At 63.8% G+C, this 22151-nt stretch overlaps 1 protein-coding gene across 1 annotated transcript in view; it reads left to right on the top strand.

Annotated features, from left to right (window-relative positions):
* LOC105496699 (phospholipase C eta 2) overlaps positions 1 to 21034 on the top strand; it is a 61006-nt gene extending 39972 nt beyond the window's left edge. The window contains exons 6-22 of the mRNA XM_011767254.3: positions 1987 to 2080; positions 2253 to 2456; positions 2655 to 2775; positions 4571 to 4742; positions 5124 to 5231; positions 6543 to 6686; positions 10047 to 10139; positions 10618 to 10700; positions 11734 to 11831; positions 11953 to 12135; positions 13114 to 13221; positions 14116 to 14240; positions 14332 to 14416; positions 14671 to 14817; positions 15318 to 15397; positions 17675 to 18467; positions 19415 to 21034. Coding sequence (XP_011765556.2) covers positions 1987 to 2080; positions 2253 to 2456; positions 2655 to 2775; positions 4571 to 4742; positions 5124 to 5231; positions 6543 to 6686; positions 10047 to 10139; positions 10618 to 10700; positions 11734 to 11831; positions 11953 to 12135; positions 13114 to 13221; positions 14116 to 14240; positions 14332 to 14416; positions 14671 to 14817; positions 15318 to 15397; positions 17675 to 18467; positions 19415 to 20706 — 3930 coding nt within the window. The 3' untranslated portion in view covers positions 20707 to 21034. The remainder of the gene's footprint in view (positions 1 to 1986; positions 2081 to 2252; positions 2457 to 2654; positions 2776 to 4570; positions 4743 to 5123; positions 5232 to 6542; positions 6687 to 10046; positions 10140 to 10617; positions 10701 to 11733; positions 11832 to 11952; positions 12136 to 13113; positions 13222 to 14115; positions 14241 to 14331; positions 14417 to 14670; positions 14818 to 15317; positions 15398 to 17674; positions 18468 to 19414) is intronic.
* Positions 21035 to 22151: the final 1117 nt, after the last annotated feature.

The following is a 22151-nucleotide window of genomic DNA, read 5'->3' as shown; positions in this document are numbered from 1 at the left end:
GGAGAGATTAGGGTGGGGCAGGTCACAGCCTGGCATTTGAGAGCCCCCCAAGTTGGCTTTAGTTTTGATATTACAGGGTGCACCCTATGGGGCAGCCAAGCAGGTACGGAAGGTTTGCGGTTTCTCCTCCAGGGGCCTCTGAATGGCTTGGTCCTGACTGTGGACACCCTGCGCCTCCCACAGCTTGACCACGCCTCCTGCCTTGGTGTTGAGCATCTTGTGAACTAGTGTTCTGTGGCCCAGCCTTTGAGATCTGCCCCTGTGTTCCAGCCACATGGGTCTGGCTGACTCGCTCCCCTAGGGTGCCAGGCCCGCCACAATGTCCACTCACGTTTGTCCAGCAGATACTCAGATGCCTCGTGGAGTCCAGAGGGGCACGTTCACCCCTTTATTTAGATCCCAAGAAGTCCTGACCATCCTTAGAGACCAATGCAAAGGCCACGTGCTCCCTGGACGCTGCCCCACTGACCGGGGACCTCATGTCCAGAGGTTCAGGGCTCTGGCCATCTTGTACCAGGCCTAGGCAGAGACTGGGTACCACATGCCCTGGTGGCAGGAGTTGCAGGTCCAGCCAGGCAGTGGACGGGAAGGCCAGAGCCCCAGTGGGGACAGGGCTCCGTGGGAGGGGCTCAGACTCTGTGTGGCCACCCTCCGGCCTTGTAGGAGTGCAGGTGAGGACCCTGGACCCTCCTCAGGGAGGACAGCAGGGACAGGGCAAGCCTTAGGGGGCCAAGATGGCTCGGCTTGGGGGTACTGCTCAGGCACCTCCACTCTACTGGCCACCTGCGCTGCGTCAGCCTCTCAGTGATGGTCTGAGGGGGAGGATGGGAATGGCAGGAGGAGCCTTGGGAATCCCAGGTAGGGTCTGGGTGGGTTTTACCCAGGATCTCCCAGCAGTACCCCACCCCCAAGCTTACTACAAACCCAGAGCTGGCCTTTGGGGCTGCCCCTGGGCCTGAGCTCCCGGGATGCCCCGACCTGACGGCGCAGCTTGCCAGGCTCCATCCCGTGGCAGCCGCTTCTCCAATCCTGCAGGCACGATGCCTGGGAGGCATGGCCCAGGCTGGGGAGGCTAGCATCAGCTGGCTGGACCCCACTGTCTCAGACGCCCTGTGCCCTGGCCACCAGGGGCGGCACCGGCATGTGTCTGTGGGTGACCTGGCTGCAGACAGTAGGTCCTCTGTCCCAGTAAAGGCAGAGGTGGGAATGGGGCCTGGTTGGGGGATTGGCAGGCAGAAGTGACCCTTCCCTCCCTGACCTTTGCCCCAAGCCTTCTGGAACCCTCCCTGCACTCAGGAGCCAGAGTCCTCCAGCCGGCAACTGGTGCCCTTTCCTGGCCTCCTGGTTGCTGGGCCTCCCCAGGGGCCCACAGCTGGCTCTGGGATCCCACACCTGTTACCTCACCATGTTCCCGGGGAACTCCGAGAAGCCCCGTCGGTGGGCTGTGTAGCTCCTGGCCCAGCTGCACCATAGCACCCTGGAGGTTCCTCAGCCTGTGATGCCTGGGGCGGCCTGGGCTGGGCTGGGCTGGACTGTGGTGTTCAGATCTCTTGGGAGGGTTTGTGTGTGGGGACTTGGGCAGACAGTGGGAGGGGCTGCATAAGGGGGCTGCCTGTGCCTGCCTGGCTCTGCCAAGGGGGCATGAAGATTCTCGCTCTCCTGTACCCACCCATACATGGCCTCTGCTCCACGCCAGGCCCACTCTGGGCCACAGCTCTTGCACTGGTTGGGGGTGGTCCAGCTGATGAGGTCAGAGGCCCCTCCTGTGCTGTCAGAGTTCACAGTCAGAGCAAGTCATCCAAAAGCCACGTGATCCATGGTAGTCCCAAGTCATGTGACACTGGGGCTGGCTGGCCAGTGCCCCTGGGCACCATGGTCATCCCTGGTGTAAGAGACAGGCAGGGGACAGTGGTGATGGGGGAGCTGCCTGAGGCTATCCCAGGCCAGGGATGGGCTACCTGGGCTCATGCCCCTGCTCTGGCCTAGATGACGGGTGTGACCCTCGAGAGCTGCCAGGACATCATCGAGCAGTTTGAGCCATGCCCAGAAAACAAGAGTAAGGGGCTGCTGGGCATTGATGGTGAGTGGGGTGCTGCTCTCAGCCCAGCTGTCCTGGGATGCTGGAGGGGCAACGAGGGCCCAGCCTGTGGGCCGGGACAGGTTCTCTGTGTTCTGTGTGGCATGGGGGCAGGTGGTCATGAGATGAGGCTGCTGGTGGGCTGACATGGCCCCTATGCCACGCCATCCTGCAGGCTTCACCAACTACACGAGGAGCCCTGCTGGTGACATCTTCAATCCTGACCACCACCACGTGCACCAGGACATGACGCAGCCACTGAGCCACTATTTCATCACCTCGTCCCACAACACCTACCTCGTGGGTGACCAGCTCATGTCCCAGTCGCGGGTGGACATGTACGCCTGGGTCCTGCAGGCTGGCTGCCGCTGCGTGGAGGGTAAGCCCTGGACCTTGGGTGGTGGCCGTGGGCTGGCATCTGCTGTGGGAGATGGGCTGCCCCTGAGGAACTCCCTAGGGGGATCTCTGGGCAGAGGCTGGGAGGGCCTCTTCTGTGTCCCTCACTGAGCAATGGGACAGGTTCTCTTTTGGTCAAAGCTCAGCCTGCCTGGGCTGACCAAGGTCTACCTGCCTACAGTGGACTGCTGGGATGGGCCCGATGGGGAGCCCATCGTGCACCATGGCTACACTCTGACCTCCAAGATCCTCTTCAAGGATGTCATCGAAACCATCAACAAATACGCCTTCATCAAGAATGAGTGAGTGGCTGGGCCTGGGCGGCTGGCCCCAGAGGTGGGCAGCGTAGGGTCTCCAGGCTCTAGCTCTTCCTGCCACACCCACATGTCCTTTCTTTGGGAGCAGTGACTGTGGTGACCAGGGGGCTGGTTTCATTCTGGCATCTCTGGTTGAGGAGAGAGGGCAGGGAGAGATTGTGGCCGCAGGTCTAGGCAGGGGCCTCGCAGGAGCAGCTCGTCCACACGCCTGGTGGCACCTCCCAGTGTCAGTGCCCACAGCAGCCGTGGCTCCCACACTCATCACCCCTGAGAAACCACTCTATGTCCAGACTCAATTTGCTGTCACTTAGCTGTGGCTGTAGACACTGTTGAAAAAAATCCAATTTAGTTTCTGGAATTAGAAGACCACCTCCCCGAGTGGTTTGAGTTACCTTTGAGTCTTGGCTACGCGAGGCTCGCAGGTGGGGAAGGAGCTAATTGCACGAAGAAAGAGAGGAGAAGCAAGATTGATTTAGGAGACAGAAATAGATGGGCCTTCCCTGGAAGAGCTGGCCCTTGCTGTCACTGTCTCAAGCCAGCCCCATCCCTGGGACTGTAGGTGGGGAGGGCATTACAGGGCACAGGGGTGGGGATAGGGGGAGGAGGGATGAGCCGGGAGGAGCCAGGGGCCTGCTGGGATCTCAGGACAGGGTTGCACCTGTGACCAGTGTAATTTGTGCAGGCACAATGTTTTCCTGTAGGCCCTGGGCTTCAGGCCTCAGTTTCTTGCCTGAGAAGTGGGGAGATGAGCCCCTGCACCCTGGTGCCCTGCCTGCCTGCTCCACATCACAGGACTTGCTCATCTCTTGCCCTGGTTAACCTCTTGTTCTGGGTCACTTACATTTTCTAAAATAATAATGGCTGCCTTTTGGTAAAAATCCAAGTAAAATGTATATATGGTTAAAAAAAATGAAGCTGAAAAGCTTCTAATTAAAAGTCCCTGGGCCGGGCGCGATGGCTCAAGCCTGTAATCCCAGCACTTTGGGAGGCCGAGACGGGCGGATCACAAGGTCAGGAGATCGAGACCATCCTGGCTAACACGGTGAAACCCCGTCTCTACTAAAAAGTACAAAAAACTAGCCGGGTGAGGTGGCAGGCACCTGTAGTCCCAGCTACTTGGGAGGCTGAGGCAGGAGAATGGCGTGAACCTGGGAGGCGGAGCTTGCAGTGAGCTGAGATCGCGCCACTGCACTGTAGCCTGGGCGACAGAGCAAGACTCTGTCTCAAAAAAAAAAAAAAAAAAAGTCCCTGCTACACTCCCCATTCTGCACTGTGCAGGTAATAACCATGTTCCACCAGATGGTGTGTGCCAGGCTTATGTCTCCTTCTTTATGGGACCAATGTCAGGACCCCAGGGCCATTCAGAGGACAGTGTCCCCAGTATCTAGGTCAAAGGGATTCTATTTCCCAGCCTATCTATTGCTCCACACTGTACCTTGGTTTTGTCCACATCGTTTTAAAACCATGACTTTTTCAAATGTTCCTTTTATTTTCCTGGAGTTTCTAGTTGCCTTTGGTTTTTTCCTTATTGGGGAAAGAAACTCATGCTGTCTTTACCAGTCCCTAAGATTCTCCCAGCTCCTTTCCCACCCACTCAGTTGCTTTTCAAAGCCACTGATGGGTGGGCCACCTCCCAGAGCTGCTGGTAGTCCCAGCTATCCTGGGTTCCTGGTGAAGACCCCTCCTCATTCAATGGTTGGGGTGGGCCCTTGCAGAGGTGGGGCCTACCCATCCTCTGAGGCCCTGGCCTCATCCTGCTCCTTCTGCTTTGGGGCCACAGGTACCCAGTGATCCTGTCCATCGAGAACCACTGCAGTGTCATCCAGCAGAAGAAAATGGCCCAGTATCTGACTGACATCCTTGGGGACAAGCTGGACCTGTCATCAGTGAGCAGTGAGGATGCCACCATGCTCCCCTCTCCACAGATGCTCAAGGGCAAGATCCTTGTGAAGGTGAGTGAGCTCCTGCCCTCCTGGCACCAGCTCACATAGAGTCTCGGGCCTGGGGCAGTGCCCTGCTCCAGATAGGCAGGAGCATCATGCCATCTGTGGGCAGATCTGGGGGCTGAGGGCTGGCCATGCTCCTGACCTGGCTCCATCTCCCCATGGTGGTCACTCTGGCTCAGGACCTCCTCATGCATATCCAGGCCCTTCCCTCCACGCTGCTGCAGCCACAAGGAACTGGCCAGTCTGGCCCCTGCCCCATGGCTGAGATTCCAAAACTGAGCTTGAGAAAAGGCCCCTCTCCTTGGTCGGCGGCTCTTTGTGGGTGCCAGGTGCCGGCTTCCCAGCCTTTTGTCCAGGGCCCCTTTCATCGTGCACCTCCTCCCTCAGGGGAAGAAGCTCCCAGCCAACATCAGCGAGGATGCGGAGGAAGGCGAGGTGTCTGATGAGGACAGCGCTGATGAGATTGACGATGACTGCAAGCTCCTCAATGGGGATGTGAGTCGGGCTGGGGGTGGGGGGGCGGGTGCAGCCTGCAGTTCTCAAGAACAGCTGTCCGTCCTTGCTACTGGGGCAAATTAGAAAGGGAGGTGTCCGGGACAGGGGGACATTGGGGCAGATGTGCACAGTGGCCCGGAGCCTGGGGGGTCCTCCCTGCCCACCCACCCCTCTGCATGAGAGCTGCAGGCCTGCCTGTTCCGTTTCAGCTCCCACATTTGAGCTGACTCTTGGGGTGCCATCCACTCCCCCTGCCCTGTCCTCTTGGCCCCTCAGTAAGTGGGGGCAGCACTGGGGGCTGGGTCCCACACCAGACTCCACCCCATTCCCACTGGTACCTGGCCCACCCAGGCCCTGGCACAGGATTTCCCAGCTTCCTGCCCTTTTTCCCACCAAGTCTGGCCAGATGCTGAGTGGCTGGTAGTCCTGCCCAGCCACCCCCGTGGCCAGTGCTGGCCTCATCTCCAAGCAGTGCCATCTCTAAGGTCAACTCTGACGTGGGGTTCTCATCAGCAGCACCTCCACAGAGTGCCGTCACCGTGTCCCCACCAGGGCCCGGGCGGGGGGCTGCGGAGTCAGAAGCCCCTGATTGTGAGGTGCTGGGCTCGGGGGCGCCGATCTCCTCTCCTCTGGACACTGCTCTGGGGCTGCTGCTGCGAGGCAGCGAAGGCCGTTGCTCCCAGAGGGGCCGTGCATGGGAAGATAATTGTGTGGCGTGTTCCTGGTCACGCGGCCAACCATTTTAGAAAGTCCTGAGGCAGCAGCACTCTTCCTGCCTGGGATGTGCAGCGCAGGCCTCTGTGTGGCCTGTGTGACGGCAAAGCCAGCTCCACGGTGCTCCCGGCTCTGTGCCCACTCCAACCGGGCACCAGGGGCATATGACACCCAAGGCCCAGGCCCTGCCCTCAAGGATTCCAAGTTCATCAGGGGCACCCGAGGGGCTGCACTGGCAGGGAAGGGCATCCAGCCCAGCTCAGAGGCCACCCTGAAGTTTGCCCCTGGCCCTGCCATCTTCTGAGGCACATGGCGGCCAGTGGTGGGACTCCAGACCCTGTGCCGCCTGCTGGCGCACTGACCTCTCAGGCCACGGGGCCAGAAGCCACACACATTCTGCTGAGGGCAGCCTCGTGCTGCTGGAGGAGTCAGGTGGGCCTGGGTTCCTGTCCTGCCTGTGGCTGCCTGCAGGCCCCGAAGTGACTCACGCCTTCCGTGAGCCTGGGGTGGGCAGAGTGCTGTGACCCTGCGGGTTGTCACTGCCACTGCTCACAGGGCTGGGGCAGATGCCAACAGGCCGGCCTCTGGCTCCTGCAGGCATCCACCAATCGAAAGCGTGTAGAAAACATTGCTAAGAGGAAACTGGATTCCCTCATCAAGGAGTCGAAGATTCGGGACTGTGAGGACCCCAATGACTTCTCCGTCTCCACACTGTCCCCATCTGGAAAGCTCGGACGCAAGGTAGAGGCCAAAAAGGTGACACCCCTGATGCCAACAGGTCTCCCCGACAGCCAGCCTGTGGGCCAGCCAGGGCTCCCGAACGTATGGGTCTGTGCGCACACACCTCCAGGTGTGCACTCACACCTGTGCACACACAAATCTGCACACAAGCACACCTCTGCACATACACCTGCATGATCCATACCCACCTACCAGCGGGGTCTCAAAACCCAGTCAGTCGTGGGAGCTGCCCCGCTGTGGGGAATTGACGGCCTTCCCTGCCCAGCCCCCCACACCCCGCCTGGAGCTGCCTGTGGCCACGTGGGGAAGCTTCCACGTGGAGCGAATGGCCCTCAGGGGCTGTCATGGCAGACACAGTGAAGTGTGTGTGGGGTGAGAGGTGACAGGCAGGGCGGGCCGGGTCCTGTGGTCACAGAGCCTCCTTGCAGATCTCAAAGGAGCCAGGAGCTGTGGCCGGCAGATCCTGCAGTCCTGCTGTGGGTGGGACCGAGTGGGGAGCGTGGGTGGGCCCTACAGACCCTCCACAGGGTGACAGTGCTGGTGGGCGCCTGTGCTGGGGACAGTCTCCTGGTGCCTGGAGAGCCCTACTGTGCCCTGTGGCACTGGCTTGTTCTGCCTGTCCCTGCAGGGACCTTGCTGTTTTCCTAACCCTTGGAGAGGGTGGGAAGGTGACTTCTCCCTGGCCAAGTGGGGGTGCTGTGTCCCCTTCCAGGACCAGTATTTTTAGACTCAGGTGTTTGCGTTTCCGCCCACGGTCCTCAGAGCACTCGGCACAGCTGACACCGCAGGAGAGCTCGAGGAACATGCCCTGTGCAGGTGGCTCTTGCGGGGCCCGAGCTGACAGGCGTTCCTTTATTTTTATCCCAAGGTGTCTAGGTGGGGGAGAGTGGCCATCTGTGGCTCTGCTGGGCAGCCAGCTGGGCCTGTGCAAAACCTGGAGATGCGTCTGCAGGTCCAGGAAAGTGGTCTCCTGCAGACCTCACGTCTGAGCTGCTGCTGGGGGTTCTGTGCTCAGGGACGGCTTCCTGCAGGAGGAGGAGGGGCTCAGGCACAGCCACTAAGGTTGCAGAAGGAGCGGGAATCCCACCCTGATGAGAGACACTCCCTGCTGGGTGTGGACACACACCCCAGAAAGGTCCCAGAGCCTTTAGCACAGGAGAGGGGCGGAGCTGATGCCAAGGCCAGGCCGGGATGCATTCAGTCCTGGAGCTCACTGGGCGCGTGGCCCAGGTGAAGAGGGTGTCTGTGCGCTGGGGGTCGTGGGAATGGCAAATCCCACCGAGGGACACCTGTGCCTCTCTGTCCCCCTGGGCCAGCCGGTGTCCCCTCTGCCCATGAACCTTGAGGACGTAAGGCCTCTACTCATGCGTCCCTGAGGCCCGGGAGCAGGAATGGGTATCTTGGGGAGAGAAGCCGGATGGGTAAGGAGGGCACCCACCCCCAGACAGCTGGGCACAACCCAGTGAGTGCTTGTACTGCCAACAGCCTCGCCCGGCAGGCACCCTTCCCTGAGCACCCCCTTGGGGCCCAGCACCCAGCCTCCCCGACAGAGGCAGGGCTGGGGGGCGGCTGAGACCCTCCACTACCCTCCAGGCCCCCTCGCCTCCTGGGCCTTCTGCTGCCCCTTGGAGCATGGTCGGGTCTTGCTGTCTCCTCTGTTTGGGAGTCCCAGGGGTGACAGCAGGTCTGGCCATGCAGTACGGGCTGTGTCTGGCCGTCCGTCTCCTGGGTCAGTGCGTGCCTCTCCTTGGTCATGCCTGGATTTACAGTCACTCGTGGCTCTGGGTCACTGCGGCGTTTTGGGGATGTTTAAGGAGCTGTGAAGTGTGGTGGCCCCGACTGGCTCCAGGCGCACTGTGAATCCGGCTCCTGGCGCCTCTCCCGGCAGCTGTGGCGTCAATAAATTAAGAGGAAACCGGGGCTGGCTTTTCTGGAGGTGGAGAGAGACGAGCACGTCTGAGAGCCGTGTGGACCTGGACAACCCGGAAGCCTCCTGCTGCGGTGCACGCGGGGCCTCGGGCTCCGGCCAGTGCAGCCTGGTGACGGGAAGGCCCCGCGGCCACTCTGGGCTGTGGGAAGGGCCGTCCAATCCCATCCTGGCTCCCTGTGAGGGTGAAGGAGGGGCAGGCCACACCTCCGGGCCATGGTACCAGAGCACAGGGAGGCTGGCGGGAGCTCCCCGGCCGTGTCAACAGGACTGAGAGGCCCGCCTGGCATGGGGCCTGCGGGCGCAATGTGTCCTGATTTCCGATGCGTCCGGTGAGGGAGTGTCCAGGCAGGCACAGGTCCAGGCTGGTGAGAGCGGGGAGCAGTAGGAGCGGTTTGCTGCGGCGTGGCTGAGCGCCGAGTCTGTGGTCGTGAGAGCTGCAGTGGCCTCTTTGCAGCAGTGTGGGAGCATCCGTGGGTGTAGGAGGGCGTGTGTGCAGGGGCGTGTTGTGGGTGTTGCAGGGGTGTGTCCAGAGGGGTGGGCGTCTACAGGGGCACGGCCACGGGTGGGTGCTGTGTCCGCTTCTGGCGGAAGTTCCTCTCTAACAGGGACCCCTGCTGCAAGCCCAGGGCTTCGCGGTGTTTCGAAGAAAGCAGCCCCCACCCTTGGTGGGGGACAGGATGTGCATGGGAGCCCCTCCTGAGCACAGCCGGGCCATGTTTTGGGGGTGTCTGTGGAGGGGGCTGCAGGGGTCAAGTGGCAGCACAGGCTCTGCTGGTTCCATTGGGAATGAGCTTTGGGATGAATGAGCAGTTGGTGATGTGGCCCGGGGTTCAGCGGGGGGCAAGCAGGGGAGCCCCGGATGTGCCTGCTGCTTACACAGTGGTAGGAAGGCTCACAGTGGCTTCCTGGGGTTCCCTGGTTTACGGCCCGCCTCAGGGAGCGCCCACTGGAGCTGTCTGTCTGATGACGAGGTACCTGCGCGTTATGGGAACAGGTCAGGGCGGCAGGGCCACGGAACGCTCGTAAAAGGGTTATGCAAGCAGGCCTGGCCGAGGAATATTCCAGACACACAAATGCAGTTATTATGTAGTCACCACTGGTGGGGAAAAAAGATTCCGAACTTAATGAGTTTAAAATAACGCATGAGAGACGCTGAGGCAGGTGTGAGCACATGTTTCCACCGGGGCCTGCCTTCCAGGCTGCTTCTCCTCAGCAGCTGGCTCTGCGCCAGGGCGGACTGGGAACGGCTGCCACGGGGCTCCCCAACCTGTCCCCGCCCTGCCCTCTCCTCCCCCGTCTGCCTTACTTCAGACCTGGCTCAAGCCCACCTCCTCCAGGAGGGCCTCCTGTGGCGACCAGGGAGCTGTCCCAGCCTCCCTGCCTGGTTCAAGGCTGGGCTCACCGTGTCCCTGTCTCTCCCTTGGACTCAGAGCAAGGCTGAAGAGGACGTGGAGTCTGGGGAGGATGCCGGGGCCAGCAGACGCAACGGGCGCCTCGTCGTGGGAAGCTTCTCCAGGCGCAAGGTCCGGCGCAGCTCCCAGGCCAGGGTCCCCGTCTGGGCCCAGTGTTCTCCCTGCTCCCAGTGCCCCAGTGGGCCCTGCCCCAGCCCCCAGGGTTCCCAGCCCCCAGGGTTCCCAGCCTGGCTTGCAGGATCCCTTCTGAGTCGGGCTGAGCTATCGGCTGCAGGTGCCAGGGACTGGGCCAGGAGCCTGGGCTTGGAGTTGGTGGGAGCAGGTGCCTCGCTGGCTCACATCCCTTCTCTGGCCCACGCTGGCCCTTGTCCCAAGCTCAGGTGCCCTGTGGCTGCCCTGGGTGTCCGCCGGAGCCCAGATTGGGAGGGCACTGAGGAGGCTTTGGCAGGCCCAGCCAGGCGGGATGGACATGGGAGGCTGCGTGGGCCACTGGGGACCCTGGAGGACAGGCCCTCCCCAACGCCCTAGCTTCGCCAAGGCCTGACCTGGGCCAGGGGCCCTACAGCTCATGCCTCTGCCCCCCACACAGAAGAAGGGCAGCAAGCTGAAGAAGGCGGCCAGCATGGAGGAGGGAGATGAGGGCCAGGACTCCCCGGGAGGTCAGAGCCGAGGGTAGGTGCCCTGCCCCATGGGGAGGCCCTGTACGCTCCTGGGAGCCTGGCCCAGCCAGCCCCTTCTCTGTGGTGACCCCACCAGGGACAACCCCGAGCCGGGCAGGACCCACCCCCTTCTTGGCCCCTGGAAGCAGTGGGAAGTGGTGGGGAGTGTGGTGTGCAGGGCAGGCTGGTGGCTGCGAGCAGTGGGGGCAGGGGTGGCCGAGCAGGTGGCTGGAGGGCCCAGGTCCCCACAGGCCTGGATGCTGCTGGGCTGTCGGCCCTTGGTCCTCACCTCCTCCTATGAGGCCTCCAGCCTCATGCCCTCCCCAGGGGGCATCAAATGCCTGCCATGAAGTGGCTCCCCCACTTCCCGTCCAGTCAGGCTGAATTCAAGGCCCGGGCCCCTGTGTCTGAGGCTTCCCTCACCACTGTCTGGAGTCTCTTTGGGATCTCAAACCTACAAGCCCAGAAGAGCTTCCGCCCCTCCCCAACCCTGGGCTCCCCCGTGCTGCCCACTCCCTCCTATTGCCGTCTCCCCTCACTTCCATCCCCCAGCGGTTCCTCTGTGCCCCTCGCCTGGGTGCAGCCCCCTCCTGTCCAGTCCCGTCCCACGTGCCAGCCGGGCTCTGCCCTCAGCACACACCTGATCCACACGCGCTGCTGCCACCTGGGTGACACGGAGGCCCCCTTGGACCCCGGCCTCCTCTCCACATAGTGATTCTAGTCCAGACCCAGGCCCTGACCCCAGCTCTCCCCTGCTCAGAACCTTCCAGAAGCCCCCACACCTGCCACGCTTGGCAGAGCACATCATCCTCCACCGCACACAGTGCCTGGAGCCTTTGCCTCTGCCGGTAGCTCCGAGCCAGCCCACATCCTGCCTGGCACTCGGGTTTCCGCAGCCTGCAGCCCAGTCTGGGGTCTGTCTCTCAGGGTTCAGGGCCCGCTGTGTGAATTAATGAACCTGCCTGAGTCCTGGAGCCCGTCTCACGGAGCTCGGTGCCAGGCTGGCCCTGGATGGGAGGGGTTCTGACACCCTGTACCTGCCACAGGACGACCCGGCAGAAGAAGACCATGAAGCTGTCCCGGGCCCTCTCTGACCTGGTGAAGTACACCAAGTCCGTGGCCACCCACGACATAGAGATGGAGGGTGAGTGGCTCAGGGACCTGGGCACGGGTGGAGGCCTCCCTGTCCCCAATCCCTGCTATGCTGCTGGGCGCTGGGTGAGGTCGAGGACTCGCAGTCTGACGACCGGTCACTGGTGCCACAGCGGTGTCCAGCTGGCAGGTGTCGTCCTTCAGCGAGACCAAGGCCCACCAGATTTTGCAGCAGAAGCCGGCGCAGTACCTGCGCTTCAACCAGCACCAGCTCTCCCGCATCTACCCCTCCTCCTACCGCGTGGACTCCAGCAACTACAACCCGCAGCCCTTCTGGAATGCCGGCTGCCAAATGGGTGGGTGCGGGCGTGGCGCACTGGGCGTGGTGGGAGGGCTCGGCTCAGATGGTCCCTGGAGCCCAAGCGGTGAGCAGGGGACCTGCTGGGGCCTTGGTTCTGTCCGAGCTCTCTTGCCCTTGGAGCCTCCACACCTCCACGGCGTGCTGCCGATACCAGGCTGCCACTGACACCAGGCTGCCACTGACACCAGGTTGCCACTGACACCAGCCTAGCACTGACACCAGGCTGCCACTGACACCAGGCTGCCACTGACACCAGGCTAGCACTGACACCAGGCTGCCACTGACACCAGGCTAGCACTGACACCAGGCTGCCACTGACACAGGCTAGCACTGACACCAGGCTGCCACTGACACAGGCTAGCACTGACACCAGGCTGCCACTGACACCAGGCTAGCACTGACACCAGGCTGCCACTGACACCAGGCTAGCACTGACACCAGGCTGCCACTGACACCAGGCTGCCACTGACACCAGGCTAGCACTGACACCAGGCTGCCACTGACACCAGGCTAGCACTGACACCAGGCTGCCACTGACACCAGGCTAGCACTGACACCAGGCTGCCACTGACACCAGGCTGCCACTGACACCAGGCTAGCACTGACACCAGGCTGCCACTGACACCAGGCTAGCACTGACACCAGGCTGCCACTGACACCAGGCTAGCACTGGGGCAGGGTCCTTGAGCCTCAGGGGGATGTGGGAGCGATGATGCAGGCCTGTCCACGTACTCCCAGGGACACCTGCCTGCGAGGCTGGCTGCGCCAGCTCCAGGAACATTCCTCCAGGATGTGCTGGCCTCAGTTCTGCACAGGTGCGAGCCTCAGCGTCCCATTCATATTGGGTGAACGAGCGGCAGACAGCAGATCCGCGGCAGCTGTGCAGGGGAGGCTAGCGTGTGGTGGCAGGTGGGTGGGGGACACCCCTGGAAGGTCGGGTGCTGACCGGGGCAGCCTTGTGTCCCCCTCACAGTTGCCCTGAACTACCAGTCAGAGGGGCGGATGCTGCAGCTCAACCGAGCCAAGTTCAGCGCCAACGGTGGCTGCGGCTACGTACTCAAGCCCGAGTGCATGTGCCAGGGTGAGGCGCTCGGATGCTCAGGGCTCGGATGGGCCTCCTGGGTGTCCCCAGAACAGAGATCGGAGCCCCACGGGCTAGCAAGGGGGTGGGGGCAGCTTTGGCAGAGTCCCCTGGAGGGTCAGGTTGGGACGAAGCTCCCAGGATGCTGGGGAGGTGGGTGGGGAAACCCTCCTTGCTAGGGTTGCAAAGAAGGGCCCAGCTCTGCCAGGAATCCAGGGATGGAGAATTGGGGAGCCTGGGCCCCATGTGAGATTCATGGCAGGACTTGTCTGAGGGGGGCCCAGTGCCAGCGACCCAGCCCCCTGTGCCTGGCCCCTCTGTGGGTCTCAGGACCTGGGTCTGGGCTGGGTGTTGGAGGGAACCTCCTCCCAGCTCTCAGATACCTCTGTTTTGTCTGCTGTGGATGACTTCTAGCTTGGTCCCCCTGTGGCCCTGGCAGGAGTATCACCATGGGAGTGGGCAGGACAGGGGACGGGCGAGTGGACCTTCCGCTGGACCTGGCTACTGCTGTGGACCGGCCACTTCCACCTCTGCCCTTGGCTTGCCCTCCTCGGAGTTCTCAGCCTGACCGGGCCCCAGGGCACTGTCACCAGAGACCCCACCCCTCAAACCCCCAGGGACCCAGACCCAACCCCAGAAGCTGTGTGACCTCCTCCGCTCAGCCGTGGGAGGCATGGGCTCTGGCCCACGTGCTGCGGTGGCCACAAAGGTGATCCATACTGGGCCAGGCGCACCTGCCCCCCCGAGGTGCCCCCCCGGACTGCTGCCTCCCTCCCTCCACCTGGCACTGGCTGCAGTCTCCTATGTGGGGGCCGGGGAGGGGCAGCCGTGCCCCAGCGAGTAGGGGGCTTGCTGAGGGCTGGGCCACTGACCACCTGCCCGGCATCCCCTTAGGTGTGTTCAACCCCAACTCGGAGGACCCCCTGCCCGGGCAGCTCAAGAAGCAGCTGGTGCTCCGGATCATCAGTGGCCAGCAGCTCCCCAAGCCGCGCGACTCCATGCTGGGGGACCGCGGGGAGGTGGGGGCCAGCCCTGCACAGGCGGGTGGGAGTGGGGAGTGGGCCGGGCATCGTGATGGGCCCCGAAGCCAGCCCCACTCCTGTGTCCCAGATCATCGATCCCTTTGTGGAGGTGGAGATCATCGGGCTCCCTGTGGACTGCAGCAGGGAGCAGACCCGCGTGGTGGACGACAACGGTGAGGCTCGGCCGTGGCTCTGTCACGCTGGTGATGGAAGTCTGAGGGGGAGGGTTGGGGCTACCTGGTGTGCCCGGGTGCTCTGCCCAGGCCTCCCTCGGTGACAGTCCTGGGTGCCGCTCCCCTCTAGGTGGGCAGTCCCGGGAGCGGCACCGGGAGCGGCATTGGGAGTGGTGTGGGCCGGGGCTCCAGGCTGGAGTGGTGCTGGGCCGGGCCCTGTCCACGGGACACTCCTCCTGGCGCTGCTTCCCCAGGGTTCAACCCCACCTGGGAGGAGACCCTGGTGTTCACAGTGCACATGCCGGAGATCGCGCTGGTCCGCTTCCTCGTCTGGGACCACGACCCCATCGGGCGTGACTTCATTGGCCAGAGGACGCTGGCCTTCAGCAGCATGATGCCAGGTGGGCAGGTGTGGACACGGTGCCCCCCGCACTGGCTGAGGGCCCCCAGGCAGGGCAGGCACTGTTTCCCCTGCGAGTTGGTGCCTGTGTGGGCGGGCCTGCATCTGGCACCAGAGACAGGAGCTGAGGACAGGAGAAGAGCCAGCCTGGGGCTCTGTGGGTCTGATGGGGACATAGCCTGTGCGGGAGAGGTCACCCCCAGGAAGAGGGCTGAGGACAGGACAAGAGCCAGCCTGGGGACCTGCGGGTCGGGGGGCGGGGGGCACGGCCTGTGGGGGAGGGGCCACCCCCAGGAAGAGGTCCCTGCAGGCTGGTGCAATGCCAGTGGGCTTCCTGGAGGAGGTGGGGGTAGTGCTGGGCCCATGGGAGGCAGAGGTCCCAGGCCTGGGTTTGTCGGCTGTATTTGGGGTCTTGGGACCTTTGAGTAGAGTGGGGGACAGAGCAGGTGGGGGCCTCGGGAGGCTGTGACCTCATGACCCTGCTGACCCACACTGCTCCAGGCTACAGGCACGTGTACCTGGAGGGGATAGAAGAGGCTTCCATCTTCGTGCACGTGGCTGTCAGTGACATCAGTGGTAAGGTGAGTGTCACCCCTGCCACCAGCCATCGTGGGAAGGGGCCGCACCAGCCCCTTGTCCTATGCACGCCCATGTGTCCCCAGGGCTGGGTCCTGAACTCAGGCAGTGAGGCCTAGGGTCCCCTCCCTGGGCCTCTGCTCCTTTACCTGCAAGAGGGGGTGCTGTGGGGGTCTGGCTCCTGAGCTACCAGTGCCCACCTCTGACCCCAGGGCTGGCTGTGGGCATCTCCGGCAGGGCGGGTCCCAAGTGCTCTGGGCCTTGCCCCGCCGGCCTCGCAGGCTCCACCCCCACAGTGCTGCCATCTGGCTTCTCAGCAGGGACTGAGTGGTGCCCCCTCCCCTCTCTCACCCCCTACCCCTCTACTTCCTGCTGTCACATGGAAGGCAGCTGCCCCCGTTTGCCTGTCACTCCACACCCAGCATGTCTGTCCCCTGCCCCAGGTCAGAGTGGGGACTCGGCTTCCGCAGGAAGGGGTGCTGGTGCCGGCCCTGCTGCCCTGCAGAGCCGGATGCCCTGGTTCTCAGCCGAGGCCCAGTGCCCTCTGGGTCCTGCTGGTTGCAGTTGGCCCTTGGAGGACCCTGCTCACACAGCACGAGGGGCCTGCCCAAGCCCAGTGCTGACTCTCCTGCCGTGCTCTTGGGCCCAGAAGTGCCATCCGGCCTCTGCCGTCTATACACCCATCTGTTCCTCGTCCCCCAGGCCGCAGGGCTCCCCAGGCCGCTGCTGTGGCTGCCTCACCTGCTCCCTCTGTCTCTTTGGTCTTGCAGTCGGCTTCTCTATGGCCTCAGTCTCTACCTTTAGAAGCCCAGCTCTGTTAGGAGCCTTGAAGGTACCCGGTGCGCGGGACAGTGCGGCCCGCCACCCCTGCATGCCCAGGCCATGCCCCATTAGCATCCGTGATTCCTGGTAGCATTTGGGGACTGTCGCTCTTGTGACGTGGATCATGACATGGCTCTGGGGGCCCTGGCCATCCCCAGCCAGAGTGGCATTTACGAGGCAGATCCAGGGTTCAGCTGGGTGGCCGCCTTCTCACTGGCCTCCCCTCTCCTCCTCTCCCTCAATCCTCCCTCCCCTCCCTCAGCCCTTTCCCTGGTGGGGAGCCCGCTGGAGCCCCCGCTGTACCCCTCCTATCCCCCTCCTTCTCTCTCCTGCCCCCCTCTCGGACCCTCAGGCTGCTGGTTCTGAGTTCCCCTCCCGCTCCTTCCCTGTCCTTGCCAACCATGCCCAGTGCCTGGGATGAGGGCACCCCTGAGGCCGGTGCGCCGAGCTGGAATCCCGGATCTGCTTCTAAATGGCTTCCCAGCCACTGTGACCAAATGCGTGGATTTGGAATCTTGAATCAGGAAGCTGATTCAAGTGCTGGCCATCTGAACGCATCTGCCCAGAGGCGCCCTGCAGGGAGGTGACCCACCTGCTGGGCCTGGGCCGCTCTGTGCACAAGCACGGCTCATCATGGGGGCACAGTGGGTGCTGCCGGTCTCGGGGGCATCTGGCATGTGAGGGCCCCTCTGGCCTCTGCACCCTGGAGATGCAGCTGCCTCCCTCTCAGCAGCTGTTCTGCTCAGGCAGGGACCGCCTGGACCTAGCTGTCCAGGAAGATTGGCTGTGGCCAGGTACTGGTGGGCCAGGAGCCTGAGCCCATCTTGGCAGGGTTCAGGGGTCAGCAAGCCAGTTGTGGGCCTTGGGGGTTCACATGAGCAGAGGGCACGGCGAGACCAGAAAAGGCTGCCTGGGGGAATTCAGGAAGGTTTCCTGGAAGAGGTGGTACTTCCCAGGGCAGGAGTATCACCATGAGAGTGAGCAGGACGTGGGCTGGGCGAGCAGGCCTCCCACTGCACCTAGTTACTCCTGCTGTAGACCAGCTACTCCTGCCTGAGAGAGGGGCACACGCAACCAGGGAGTGCCACACCAGTGTCCCCTGCCAGCGATGGGGCTGCAGGTCTCTGAGCAGGTGCAGGCTGTGGTGGGCCAGGCTGGGACTTGAGGTCTTTCCTTCGGAGGAAGGACCTTCTCTCCATGCCCCTCACAGGCCCCACATGCCCAGGAGGGTGGGGTGGGCCATCTGTACTTAGATCTGTAGCAGCCACTGTCCCAGGCAGAATGCCCTAGGGACCCTGCTCCTGAAGGCCCAGGTGTGTCCACACGCCCCCAGCCTGAGGTGGCCTGGCCCCTCGGACCGAGACACGTCTGTGGCACGGTCTGGAAAGCTGGCCCTGGGGGTGCAGCTGCAGCTGGGCTGGGACCCCTGGCAACAGCTATGCAGGTTCCTTCTCTTGCAGGTCAAGCAGGCTCTGGGCCTAAAAGGCCTCTTCCTCCGAGGCCCAAAGCCCGGCTCACTGGACAGTCATGCTGCTGGGCGGCCCCTGGCCCGGCCCTCCGTTAGCCAGAGGCTCCTGCGGCGCACAGCCAGCGCCCCAACCAAGAGCCAGAAGCCGGGCCGCAAGGGCTTCCCGGAGCTGGTCCTGGGCACTCAGGACACAGGCTCCCAGGGGGTGGCGGATGACATGGTGCCCCCCAGCCCCAGTCCTGCTCTGGAAGCCCCAGCCCAGGAGGGGCCCGGCAGCGGCAGCCCCCGAGGTAAGGCACCAGCTTCAGTGACAGAGAAGAGCCCTGTGCGAGTGCGGCCCCTGCGTGCCCTGGACGGCCCTGGGGCTGCTGGGATGGCCGCCACATGCATGAAGTGTGTGGTGGGATCCTGCGCCGGCGTGAACACCGTGGGCCTGCAGAGGGAGCGGCCACCCAGCCCGGGGCTCGCGAGCACGCAGGCAGCCATCCGCCAGCAGCCCCGGGCCCGGGCTGACTCACTGGGGGCCCCCTGCTGCGGCCTGGACCCTCAAGCTATCGCAGGGAGAAGCAGAGAGGCACCCAAGGGTCCCGGGGCCTGGAGGCAGGGTCCAGGCGGTAGCGGCTCCTCGGACTCCAGCAGCCCAGACAGCCCGGGCATCCCTGAAAGGTCCCCCCACTGGCCTGAGGGTGCCTGCAGGCAACCGGGGGCCCTGCAGGGAGAGATGAGTGCCTTGTTTGCTCAAAAGCTGGAGGAGATCAGGAGTAAATCCCCCATGTTCTCCACCGGTAAGCCCCTCCTGCCCTGCGCGGTCCTCCCGCACGCCCCTGGCATGGCTGGGCCTGGGTCACCTGCTGCTGCTTCTGCGTAGACGGCATCGTCTCGTGTGCTCGTGGCTCTGTCTCCGTGGCACTGTTTCCATGGCACTCTGCTCCCTTGGCTTGCCTGTGGCCAGTAGCCCCAGCCCTCCTGTCTGACCTTGAGGCCCTGGGACTTGGGGTGGAGCTGGTTTGAGGCCCGACAGGCTGGAAAGAACTAGCTGCTCTTGCTGAGGGTCCGGGGCCAGGAGTGTGGCCTGACATGCTGGGCCCCTCTGACTGGGCGCTTCCTCAAACTCACCTCCTGGGCAGCTGGCGACTGATGCCCTTCCTGGGACTGGGGGCCACGTCCCATCCCATTCCCACCGCCCTCCAAGGCAGGCTCCAGGGGTCCCTCCTGGGAAGTCTGATGTGGGCAGGTAGTGCAGCTGCTGGGTGTCTCCTACGTCCCTGGGACGCCTGGAGCTTGCCGAGTGCTGTGTGGAGTGGATTCCCTGGGCCCTGAGGGAGGGACATACACGGAGCCCACCCCATACCACCCTGCCCCTCCAGACCCCCTGACCAAGCTTTCCTTTCTGCCCCCACCCACGCTGCCTCCGTAGTTAGGAACTGAGAGCGGCGAGCGACAGGTAACGGGGCCCAGCCCTGCTGTCCCGTGCTGTCCCAGCCCCAGGAGGGCCCCATGTGTGGCACAGGGCATGGACTGGGCCTCACCAGCAGCAGAGTGGGGACACTGAGTGTGCCGCGCCCGGGGGATGCCTCGGGGTGGGAGCTGGGCCCGGCGACCCTCGGCACAGGGTACTGGGGACACCACCCTGATTCAACTCCTCTCCGCCTCTCTCCCTGTCTTCCTCTCTTTCTCTCTTCTGCTTCTCCCTCTGGCTCTCTCTCGCTCTCACTCCCCTACCTCCCCACAGACACCCGCCCCCTCTCCACGCAGCGGCCGCTCCCTCCACCGTGCAGCCTGGAAACCATTGCCGAGGAGCCCGCCCCAGGCCCTGGCCCCACGCCACCAGCGGCCGTCCCCACCAGCTCTTCTCAGGAACGGCCCTCATACCCAACAGGACCGGGAACCGATGTGACAAGCCCCCCAGAGGACACTGAGGAACACCGAGACAGCAGGCCTCGGCCGTGCAATGGCAAGCGTCCCAGCGGGGCATACGAGGGGGCCCCCAGCAGCCAGTCGGACGGCAGGAGCCAGCCCCGGACCCCGGGCCACCTGCCCGTGATTAGAAGGGTGAAGAGTGAGGGTCAGGTGCCCACAGAGCCCCTGGGAGGATGGCGGCCCCTGGCTGGTCCCTTTCCAGCCCCTGCCGTGTACTTCGATGCCACGGCCAGTGACCGGCTGTGGCAGCGGCTGGAGCCATGTGGCCACCGAGACAGTGTTTCCTCCTCCTCCAGCATGTCGTCTAGCGACACTGTCATTGACCTCTCCCTGCCCAGCCTGGGCCTGGGCCGCAGTCGTGAAAGCCTCCTCGGAGCCCATGTGGGACGCCTGCCCCCCAGGCCCCACTCAGCTTCAGCTGCCCGCCCAGACCTGCCACCTGTGACCAAAAGCAAATCCAACCCCAACCTGCGGGCTGCGGGCCAGCGGCCTCCCACGCCTGACGAACTGCGGCCCAGGCCCCTGGCCCCACGGATGCCTGGCCTTCCGCTCCGGCCGCCCTGGGGCTGCCTCTCCCTGGTGGGCCTGCAGGACTGCCCCGTGGCTGCCAAGTCCAAGAGCCTGGGGGACCTCACTGCTGATGACTTTGCCCCTAGCTTTGAGGGCGGCTCCCGCAGCCTGAGCCACAGCCTGGGCCTCCCGGGAGGGACACAGCGGGTGTCGGGGCCAGGGGTGAGACGGGATGCCCTGACGGAGCAGCTGCGCTGGCTCACGGTCTTCCAGCAGGCAGGAGACATCACGTCACCCACCAGCCTGGGCCCGGCTGGGGAGGGGGTGGCGGGGGGCCCCAGTTTTCTGCGGCGCTCCTCCTCCCGCAGCCAGAGCCGTGTGCGTGCCATTGCCAGTCGGGCCCGCCAGGCCCAGGAGCGGCAGCAGAGACTACAGGACCTGGGCCGGCAGGGACCCCCAGAGGAGGAGCGGGGCACCCCCGAGGGCGCCTGCTCCGTGGGCCACGAGGGCGGTGTGGATGCGCCAGCACCCTCCAAGGGAGCCCCTGGGTCAGCATCCGTGGCCGCGGAAAACCTGGTCCTGCTCCGCCTCTGACCACCTCAGTGGTGGGAACCTGGGGGGCTCTGGAGGCCCAGGACAGGGGTGGGCGTGTTGTGTTTGCTCAGGAAACAGGGCAGCCAGGCCCCCAAAACTGTGTCCCTGGCTGCCCTGTGTCCCCTTGGCCCCTGCCTCCCTCCTGCCCCTGCTCCCGGGGGAGGAAAGGCTGAAGCTGCCGGCCTGGGGCCCACAGGAGGGGGTCGAGGCTGGCCCTGCCAGGCAGATTTTCCGGTGTTTTAGGATCGATCCATACAGAAATATTTAAATTTTTAGAAGCAAAACTTATAACAACATTAAAATGATACCAAATCCCTTTCCATTTTTACCTGGCTTTTCGCCCCGGGTGTGTGTGGTGTGCATCTGTGCACACCTGTCCTGAGCCTGCCCTGGGAGATGCAGCTGACCTGGCCATGGCACAAGCTGGGGTGCTTGTGAGGCACCAGGGCTGCTCAGGATGCTACCTGGGCCTCGCCTTGAAGGCTGCATCTGCCTTGCTGCGACCATGCTGCCCTCTGCACCAGGCCTAAGCCTCTGTAAACTCCCGAACATGGTTCCAATAAACGTGCTCACCAGCATGCACGGGCCTCCCGCTCGCTCAGCCTCCTGTGCGACACCAGGTGTCTGTCAGAGCCTGTGCCAGGCCCAAAGGACACCCCAAGAAAAGACCTGGCCCATCCTCAGAGGGCTGAGCTGGATGGGCTCCCAGAGTGGGCTGCAAAGCCTGCTCCTCAGGGCACAGACCCTAACCCCGGGCCGCCGGCCCCCCGACCCTGGGGGCTGCTCTGCCTGCAGTCTTGGAGGATGGTGGTTCCAGAAAGGCCGTACCCTGGAGAGGCTGGGGTGCTGGTTGGGCCTCCAGAGGCCTGTGCTGCAGCTCATCCTCTGCTGCCCCAACAATGGGAGTGGGTGTGGCCCACCCCGTGGCCAAGGTCAAGGAGTGTCCTGCCCCGTGAGGCTCCACCACCTGCTGCTGCCCAAGGGGCCCGCCCAGCCCACCACCCGGATGAGTGCTGCTGTCGGGGTGTTCCGTCTCATCCCTGGCTGCCTTGCACCTAGGCAGGGCCCTTGGGAAGGTGGGCATGAGGCCCGGAGGCCGGAATCCTGGGGTGCTGGGGAAGTTCTGGGGAGTTGCTCTGCCCTCATCATGTTCCTACACTGGCAGGGATCGTGGGCGGCCACAGGAACCGCTGTCATCACTTCCCCAACTCAGCCAGGCAGAGGGGCCACTGGTGCTCCCCTTCCCCGAGCCCCACCAGGCCCCTCAGAGAGAGCCTGCGAGACATCGCCATCGTCGAGCCCCGGGACGCTTGCGTGCGGGCAGCTGTGGCCCCACCGAGAGCAGGGGTGTGGTGAGCTGGTTGCCTGGGGCCCAGGGCGGCACCTGAGCCTGAGGAGTCTCAGTTCTGGGACAGGGGACTCACAGAGCCCCTGGCGATGACAAT

The sequence above is a fragment of the Macaca nemestrina genome, chromosome 1 (genome assembly GCF_043159975.1).
Source record: "Macaca nemestrina isolate mMacNem1 chromosome 1, mMacNem.hap1, whole genome shotgun sequence".
Classification (NCBI taxonomy): domain Eukaryota; kingdom Metazoa; phylum Chordata; class Mammalia; order Primates; family Cercopithecidae; genus Macaca; species Macaca nemestrina.
This window is presented reverse-complemented; position numbering and strand designations above follow the sequence as displayed.